Source organism: Bacillus rossius, chromosome 1 (genome assembly GCF_032445375.1).
Source record: "Bacillus rossius redtenbacheri isolate Brsri chromosome 1, Brsri_v3, whole genome shotgun sequence".
Taxonomy (NCBI): Eukaryota; Metazoa; Arthropoda; class Insecta; order Phasmatodea; family Bacillidae; genus Bacillus; species Bacillus rossius.
Genome location: NC_086330.1, coordinates 190087783 through 190097611, shown reverse-complemented (window position 1 = coordinate 190097611; position 9829 = coordinate 190087783). Strand labels below are relative to the sequence as shown.

General features: G+C 37.4%; 1 protein-coding gene across 2 annotated transcripts in view; it reads left to right on the top strand.

Annotated features, from left to right (window-relative positions):
- The first annotated feature begins 748 nt into the window (after positions 1 to 748).
- LOC134527159 (bumetanide-sensitive sodium-(potassium)-chloride cotransporter-like) overlaps positions 749 to 9829 on the top strand; it is a 940416-nt gene continuing 931335 nt past the window's right edge. Inside the window, exon 1 of one of the 2 annotated variants that reach the window (XM_063359554.1) lies at positions 749 to 858. In XM_063359554.1, the coding sequence (XP_063215624.1) occupies positions 778 to 858 (81 nt within the window). In that variant the 5' untranslated portion in view covers positions 749 to 777. The remainder of the gene's footprint in view (positions 859 to 9829) is intronic. The other variant, XM_063359556.1, reaches the window with a different exon arrangement.

Genomic DNA, 9829 nt, shown 5'->3' with positions numbered 1-9829 from the left:
ATATATTTATATAATATATATATATAATTTTTATTGTTTGTTCATAAATTTTTTTTTCTTTATTAAAAATAATAAAAAATATTATTAATAACTATTTAAAAAAAGTTAATGTTGTATTAGACATTAAAACGCATGCCGGGCATTAGATAGTACTTTTATAATTACATGTATGTTAGTGATGAATAATACTTTGACTATTGGCATTCTTTCAACCAATTTAAATAAACATAAAATTTTTTGGTTTGTAAAATATATTTTCTGTCACTTTATAGGTACAATTAAAAACCTTACAAAAATTAAAAATCTTAAAAATAGGTACCTTGACACAAATATACAAACTGTCAAAAAAAATGCTTATTAATTTTCAAATTATTTTTGTTTCTTACAGGTGCCGGAGAACCGCTAAGTATACGAAATAGGGAGTTAATGCAGTGAATTTAAAACAGAATAAGAAGTTAACAAATCAACAGTACAAAATCGTTGAGTGTGTGTGTAAGTTACAAAAACGTTAAGTGTGTAATTTAAAATAACTGGTTTGATCGTTCATTATCGGCGAATTTAAATTATTCTGCACCTTATTGCTACTTTATATTAAATAATGTCAACAGAGTGTTTGTAAAGAAAGGCAGGACGGCTCGCGCGAGGAGCCCGGGATAGAGCGTGACGCGTGGCAGGGCCGGCAGAGCTCCTGGCGGCGGGGAGCGCAACTAGCGCTCGCGCCGCGGCGGGCCGGCACTGCTGGCGGTCCTCCAGTAGCCTCGATCCCCGCGTGCAGCCATGGAGTCCAGCCCGCGCTCCGCCGTGCCGCCGAGCTCGCTGGAGCTGCGTCCCCTCGACGAGGCCTCCAGCCGCTTCCAGGTAGCACCTTTGCCAGCCCCGCCGACAGATTACAAGGGCTGTTATTTCATTGTTATAGCCTAGCATCTAGGGATCTGGTTTCGAGTTCCAGGTGATGCGTGGGTATAACGTTTATATATGTATGTATGTGTATATGTATATATATATATATATATATATATATATATATATATATATATATACTAGCGGACCCAACCGACGTTGTTCGGTTCAAACGTTTTAAATTCGAAATTCCCTGAATCTAATCGCAGCGTCATCTGCCGGGTCGAACTGAAATTACTATAATTACTATGAGATACTATAAATGTTATAATGTTATAATTCATTTTACAAACTTATATTTTTATTTTCAAAGAGACATCAATACGTCATAAGTTGCATAGAATAAAATGAGAACTAACAATTTAAAATTGTAGGTTAAGTTGATTGTTATTGAATGCACGTCTATACTTAATTAAAAGTAATGAAAAATCGTGTTAAATACTCACTTTGATAATGCATCTTACATATTTTGCACAATGTATATTTTTTATTACATTTTAATATGTAGAATAAAATGAGAACTGACAATTTAAATTTGGAGGTTAAGTTGATTGGTATTGAATTCACGTGTATATATAATTAAAATCACGAAAAATCATGTAAAATACTCACTTCAATACTGCACCTCACAAATTTGCACCTATATTTTTAATTACACTTAAAAATGTTATTTCAATAAATAATAATATAATAATCTCAATAACCAATTCTATTTTAATTTTAATGTAATAACAACAATTCATAAAATCCATCCAAAGATTAACAACAACACATAAATAAATACACAACACACACACATATATATATCTACTGTAAACCTAAACCATTCAAAGATCAAAAACAATTTATAAATAAAAAATTAATTAAATAAACATTTTCCAGTGGACCAAAATGTGAATCTAAACCATCCTCGAATCCCCGTGAACTCACACAAAAAATTTCATCAAAATCGGTCCAGCCGTCTAGGAGTTCAGTGACATACACACGCACACAAGAAATATATATATATATAAAGATAGATAGATAGATAGATAGATAGATAGAGAGAGAGAGAGAGAGAGAGAGAGAGAGAGAGAGAGAGGTGGAAAAATATTTCAAAGACACCGCCTTGATACATGTTGGTTGGTAGTGTGGGAATTCCACCCACTAAAAACCCTCCTCTCCACTTTCCCCGTAAGTATTGTAGCGGAGACTGGGCCGGAACCGCGTTAGCATTACTTCAACCCAGTCCGTGTGGTGTCAAACGACGTCCGCTCCCGTTTCACTGGTCTCTCAGATATTTTTTCCTTGAGAATGCACCGCACGTAGGCAGCGATTTCATTCCAATTTTCTTCTCTTTGTATCATTAAGGTTCACTAGGCTCCCAGGATTGAGAGTCTTGCCTATTGTTGCTTCGGTGTCAGCTCGTGGTTGCTCAATCGTTCGCACTCGGTTTTGACCGGGCAGTACTACCACATCGGAGTGCGGTGTAGGCCCAATTTGTGCAGGTATTTGTTGAATGAGCCCTGTCAACAGTTGAGTCAGGAAGAAATCTATCTCACCGTGATTTTGGTCGATCCAGGTTTTGATGTTCTGAATCAGGCGAACTGTCCATCTTCCCTTGTCGCAGGTCTTCCATCTGTCTTCCCATTCTTCCAGCGTTTCCGCCTTCACTTTTTCTCTGGCTTCCTTTGTGTTGTTGCCGGTAGCTTTGATGTCATAGAGTTTCGCCCTCTCGAATGCTAGTAAGTCGATAGGCGCCACCCCTGCTATAACAAGTACGGCAGCTTCGGACAAGGTAACGTGCGATTTATAAGTGAGTCGAAGCATTTGTCACAGTCAAATAAATAGTCACAATGAAAATCAACCTAAAAAAATAATTTTATTAATGTAGGATGGTTGTCTCTTGGTAATAAATATTACTGACTTGCAAAATATTAAAATAAATAAATTGAAAGTGGCCATATCATTCGTCTCTCATCAAGGTAATCCATGTTCGATCCCCAGTAGAATAAAACGCGGATTTCTCGCAAGCCAGACGTTACCGAGAGCCAGGGTTTTTTTGAATACTATATTTTTTTGTTTTGATTCCCCCAATCAATAATCCCGTCAATTCCTCATCATCATCATCTCGTAGGGTCATGGCAGAAGCATCCCTAGTTTCCAACAATGTAAGATGCCCTCATTCCTAGCCCCATCCCTCGACTCTCTGCTGGGCTCCAGCCGAGGGAAGGCAACGTTGTTTCACGTGGAAGACTGCAGGTGATGTCACTTCTGTCTTCAACAAGTGTCCGCAGCTAGGTTTCTGGTGTCATGTGACGCGTCTGTATCGCAAGCTGTGGCTGATAGCTACTCCAAAAAGCCACGGTAAGTACGGTCAGTCCTCCTTTAGGAGCTTGAATATCCACATATATTACTATACACAAACTTATAATATCCCACGTATATATGATTCTAAACCTAATGGTGGTTTCCTTTGATCAGTTCGATAAAAGTGTAATTCTAGGTGATTCCCTTTCTCAAATTCCAGAATGGTACGCGATGACTAAACCATTCAAATGAATAAAATCACTTTGTTTCACAATGATTTCAATCACATGCTTCTAATAAATACATACTTATTTGCCTTGTCAAGGCCCTTTCATGCGGTCAAATATTTATTGAATTCAATAAATTGACTCCCGTGAATGCACTTCAAAAAATTTACGGTGTTTATTGAAAAGTATTTCACATGCTTTAAGTAATTGAATTTTCTAAATGAATTTGTGTTGTTAAATGAACATTAAGATGACCTTCTTAGAATTGTTGGTTTAATTATGTTTACCCTGAGGATGAAACTCCATATAAACACATTATGGCCCGTTTAAACATATTTTATGTAATAATATTTTAACACTTTAGGTTTCTTCTTTTATGAAATATGGCTTGAAATAATTTTTTCACAGTCGTTGTTTGGACAGAAATGTTTGTCGTGAAAACACCACATCCATTAAAGCGAATAATGCAATGACACTCCGATTTAGAAAATTGAACTCTTGGTTTTCGACATTAATATATCCAAGGTTGTGGCAAATTTATAAAATAGATATAGAAATATCTTACTAATTAAAACCTGTGAATATATTAACTCACATAGTAAGAAAATATGTATTCCTATGGGCCATTATTCACACACAAATACCGGGCACTACTGCTTGATTTTGTTTCAGTGGTAAATATTATTTATTTAAGTATATTATTTTATATTACTAATATCTGTTTGTCAAATTTATGTTGGGACCATTTATTTTGAACTGCATTCCAATGCATTCAAATTTCCTATTTTTATTAAAAATTATTTCACGAACATGAATAACTTTATACTTAAAAGAATCAGAGTAGTAAGTACTTTAAGAATTTTACTCACTTCAGGTTTATAAGCCTAAGAAATAAGCGTATGGTGACAAAAATAGGACGAGTACCAGCATTCCAATTCTCTACAGATTTGGCACAAGTGAAATGTAAGGGTTTCCTCCGCATACGTTGCGTGACGTAACAATAAACCTGAGCAGCAGTTTAGACTCTCAACTATTGAGGCACCAGAAAGTTACAGTCGTCTCGCCTCAGTAACACAAGCACAGCCTCGCTACTCGGACCGCCTGCGGGGTTCGTCCAGCCGAAGAAAAATACAGGAAGAAACAGCGATAAACGACGTCGCTCGCTGGAGCAGCCAATGTGGCGTCGCCTCTATACGGTGTCCCTGAACTAGCCGGCATCATTTCCGAAGACAACGCGCGTCTGTGAGACACCACGAGCGACAGCAATGTTTTACTGATAAAAATTCCCGAAAAACAGCAACTATGGTCCCTCAAAATATTTTCAGATAAGATAGCCAGTCTAAAACTGTTTTCATTTAGCTATTTCATTTTCTTATATAGCTGACGCACGCACTCAACCAATTTGGGCTAATTGGGGAGTGACTCTGCCATGCCTCATTGTAAAGGACAATGGCAGAAGTTTCCTGGAGTTATTTTGGGAAACCGCGGAAAACCAGATTCAGGATGCCTGGTTGGGATTCGAACCCGTGTCCTCACCATGCGAGTAAAATCTCTTAAAACCACGCGACAGCGCTCTATGTGAAAGGGCTCTGAAATAATGTTTTAGAATTGGAAAAAAAAATAGAAAATTTAGTAATAAATATTTGGCTGAAATGTGTTTTTTTAAAGCGTGAATTAGGGTTGTAAACATCTTAAAACATTTTCTTTTTTTTTTACAAAATTAAGTACGGGCTTTTATAATTTGTGTCATTACACTCACAAATAATTCTCGATGAAGGCGTGCCTTAGGCCTCTTGCTCACTTGTGCGCGTCCAACACCTGGTATGACGGAAAATTTATGATCTTTGAACTGGCATGTTGGTGTTTTTGAGATTGGTTTCAGTGGGCCTTTATGTATCTCATGAGATCACTTATCGAAGGAGTGCAAATATAGTCCCTTGTTTGGTTGTAGTTTTCCTGGACTTCAGTTCAAGTCCTTCAGTTCCAGGACGACAGGGGTACCTATTCCCAGAAAGCAGCCGAGGCGAACTGACATATACGCGAGACTGATCACGAGATTTATCTGAAGGCACTCATAACACGTGGGTTTGTTTACAGTTTGCTACCCGCTGTAAAAAAAAAATATTTTGCGTGATCTTTTTTTCCCCTGAACTTTGAAGCTAGGTTTGTATTTGTACAGCAAACATTATAAAACACGAGTTTATTTTTAGTGGGCTTACACACACTGTCAATAACAGCTGCTGGTTGCTTGACTATTCATAGCCTGATCTATAACCTTTAATAATATTCCTATCAGTTATTTTTTTTAAAGTTTCAACCACGTATTATTTAGCGATGGAAATTTTCTAACGTAACCTGGCATTTTTGAATAAGGGTGATTCGCGTTTGTTCCCAAAAAGTAAATCATTTGAAATGAGTGGATTGTAATTTACATGACTGGAAAGTATACGATGGTAGGATATTTATTGCATTAAAAAAACTATAGGAAATTTTATACCTTTCTAAAAACCTTTTGTTTTTAGATTTAGTTTGAGCTTCATGTCTCGTGTACTATATTCTTGTGCCTAAAATAATTTGTAACGTATTTAGAACATAAAATAAACTTCTCTACCACTGCAGCATAGTACTCTGCTTATATTGGTCGCACGGAGCAACGTAAACGTAAAACCTCAGCATTGCCGAGCTACTCCGTACGGGTCCGTCTCCGTCTGCGTGTTATTGTAGAAACTCTGTTCCGTGAGATCCGTCTACGTTTACGTGATCCGTCTCCGTTTCCGCGACATTGGAAAACGGGCCTTAGAGACACACACGCAACGAGCAGAGGTGTCGGGGAACGAATTAGATATTACCTACTGCTACCGGCAGACGTCTGTGCACGCGAGTCCCCTCCTGCTTGCTTGACTGAAGTTCGTCACGGCGCGCTCTCTAGCCGGGCGACAACGGTACGTCCCAGCGATATACGCGCGGGCCTAAAAACATTTACTCTTTGTAACAACAGTAAACATTAGATAACAGTAAGGAACACGGGGGTATTTGTTAGCTGCAACATATAACAATAGTATTGTTGTGTGTAATATTAGTTATATAATTTTTCGTTAAGTGTATGCACACAAATAGTGTACAGTAAGCATCACTTTACCATTTCGTAACAAAGAACTATCGCTCATATGGGAAAGTTTGTAGTGTCCGGATACAATCTAATGAAATGTAAGAATTACGGTTATGAACAATAAAACACATGCATACATTTTTTTACAATATGTGAACAGTCAGTGGGTACAGATTAACTTTCCCACCAATATTAATACAACTTGTAGGTACGAATAAATCTATAAAATCAAGCAAACACAAAATTACCACTCTAAAATGTTTTCAAATGGTTTTGATAGAGTACAACCACGAAACTAATCAAAACTTAGTACAAATACTAAACTGACTGAAATATACATATACTTACAAATTATCTGTGCCAACATTTAACACACACATAAAGAAAATTTACATTTAAGAAAGAGTATAGTAAATACGTGCAAATAATTAGCTGTAGACAGAAGACTAACATTGATGTTCACTTAAAAATTTTAGTATTAGACATTACATAATCGTTTACTATAATTCATAATATAAATGCAAACATAATTTATAGAAGGTTTTTTTGCACATTGCAAACCATTGTTAAAGCGGTTTTGCTAATGGTGAACCGGCACTACAACAATCGTCACTATCACTGGCCTCTATGGACAAGTCATCGTCAGTGCTTTCTTCACCAAGATGAATAACAAATTCATCCAGTGCAATTTCCATTACACAGTCCTTCTTCCAATAATAATCTTCTATTTCCTCAACGTGTCTCACGTAGCCTTCCCAGTCATCTTTACTTACATTTTCAACTCCGTCTGTAGTTAACTTCAGGAGAGCTTGCAATGACAATTCTCCAGATACATTCCGCTCGCGAACATGCTGTTTTATTTTTGCCCAAGTCCGCTCAATAGCATTGAGATCACACATGTACGGTGGCAAACGAAGTACTTTGTGGCCATGTTGTTTTAAAAGTTTATCCACTCGAAATATCTTTTCTTTTGGCCTGTGTTGAGCCAACAAGTCAAGTAGCGTACCTTTACGTATGCTTGAGTCACATGTTATGCCTTTCCGGTTCAACCACTCGATAATGTCATTTTTTGTTGCGTAATTTGATGGGCACTTGTCTTGCTGTTTTGAATGGTACGGGGCATTGTCCATAACAATTACCGAAGCAGGAGGTAAATTAGGAATAACTTTTTCTACTAACCATTTTTCCAAATTTTCCGCATTCATTTGCCCGTGGTAATCGCCACTTGCAGCACCGGCTTTAAAAACCAAAAGAGCATTGTCCAGAAAACCATTCGCGGAACCAATGTGCACAATTATCAATCTGTTCGACGCATTTCCCGGCGTCAAAATACCTTTCACAGAGTCGGTTTTCTGCCAGCACTTATTCATAGTCAAGTTTGTATCAATCCACGATTCATCAAAGTAAAATATTTTGTGGCCTTCTTTTCTTAATTGCCTCATTTCCGTAAGATATTTCGAACGCCACATCACAATGTCACTACGTTCAATAAGTAAAGAACGTTTCTTCTGACACTTCTTCCACACAAATCCCATACCGTGAAGGATTCTTCTCAGTGATCTCTCACTCCACTGCCATGCAATTTTCCCATGTAAAACAGGCATTAGTTTACCTATTGTTGGAACAATCTTTTTCGTGGTATAGAATTCCTCTATTGTGTCTCGTATAACTCTCTTGTCGAAACTGTCCAGCTCAATGCAGCCTTTCGTTTTGGGCCTGCAAATAAAATTATTCTCTTCTTACAATTGTGCCAAATGCAACAATAAAATAATTATCATCAAACTTAAATTTATGCAGTTGTGAAAAACATATCTTACCAAGTAAAAAATGAAAAATGTATCTTATTTTTTTATATGTTACAGGAACAAAAATAAGCATACAAAAGTCACGCTAACCTAAAATACTTTCCAAATGAAACTATTAACAACATTGCTCGTAATAACTGCATTTTGTAGTGCAAATACTAGCTAAATTATTCAGCAAATTTGGCAGCGAATCATTGCAGCAATGATATTAGTAAATGCCTTTTTTAATATTCGTGTTTAAACAGTGTATATTGACAACGACCTGTTTTAGATCAAAGCAAATTTTTTCGCTTGTTTTAAATATTATATTCACTATACCTGCTTTTTCCTGGGGTCGTTTGGGCTCGTTTGGACGGTCTCTGATGGCTTTACACATACTGCATATGGCTCTTTCACTAACTCCGGTATATTTCGCAGCTTTTGCTGTTGCCCATTGAAGCGGCTCCAGAAGACAGCCTCTTTTAGCCTCTTCATCGCAACACTGAATCACCGACTTTATAATTACACGTTCACTGCTGTGAATAACTTTCCCGTAACGCTGTGACCGTCCTTTACCCTCCATAGCCTTCCACGTGACTAAACTAGAGGTGGCTAATGTTTGTACAACAGCTGTTAGACTAATCTGACCTGCGCGCCCATCTCTTCCCCTCTCGCATTCGTTACCCCGCTTCCCCCCGCTCAAGCATGCACAGACGTCTGCCGGTAGCTGTATATATAGCAAGGAAACACTCTCGCGTTTATAGAGGGAGATTTGTGGAAACCGTCGTAACAAAACCAAGATGGCCGGACTGTAATATACACCAAGGTCTTTTGTAATGTCATTTCGGTGTCTTTCCTATGCACAATCCTTCTCCACGACATTGTTGTTCACCATCAATGAGCTAAATATGGATACATAATAATAAATATCCTCCTTAACCCATAGTTGTCATAAAAAATTGACATCGGCTTTTGAGTACAGTAGGAAAAAGTCTGCATATCGATACACCTTATAATTGAAAATATTCGTATTTGAGATTACGCAGGTAAAAATTACCATGTATTCGCTCAAATATATGCATAGCTTAAACTGTCCAAAATATAGATACGCAAAATATCAAAACATTCGTGAACTTTATTTATCCAGAACTTTATTTACAAAAGCAAAGCAGTAGTATATAAATGGGGCAGCTGGCATAATGTATTTCTTATAAGACTACGAATTGTAAGATTCTTCATTTAAGGCTTGCCATTAGTAATATTCGTCCATGTTCGGGGACGTCCGCTTCTCGATGTTAATGATTGGGAGTTCGTCCGCCATGATCGGCCACATGCCTGCCTGATGGTCTGCTAGTGCCACTCGTGTCGCCTGCGAGAAACTGTACTGCCGTCAGCCGCCATATTTTGTAGTTTTCTCGGTAATAGCTATTACTATCGTAGAAATAACTTTATGTTTTTTAAGGGTTCATATAAACTTTAAATAAGTTAAACATATTACTGAGGTAGGTGGATTCGAATCC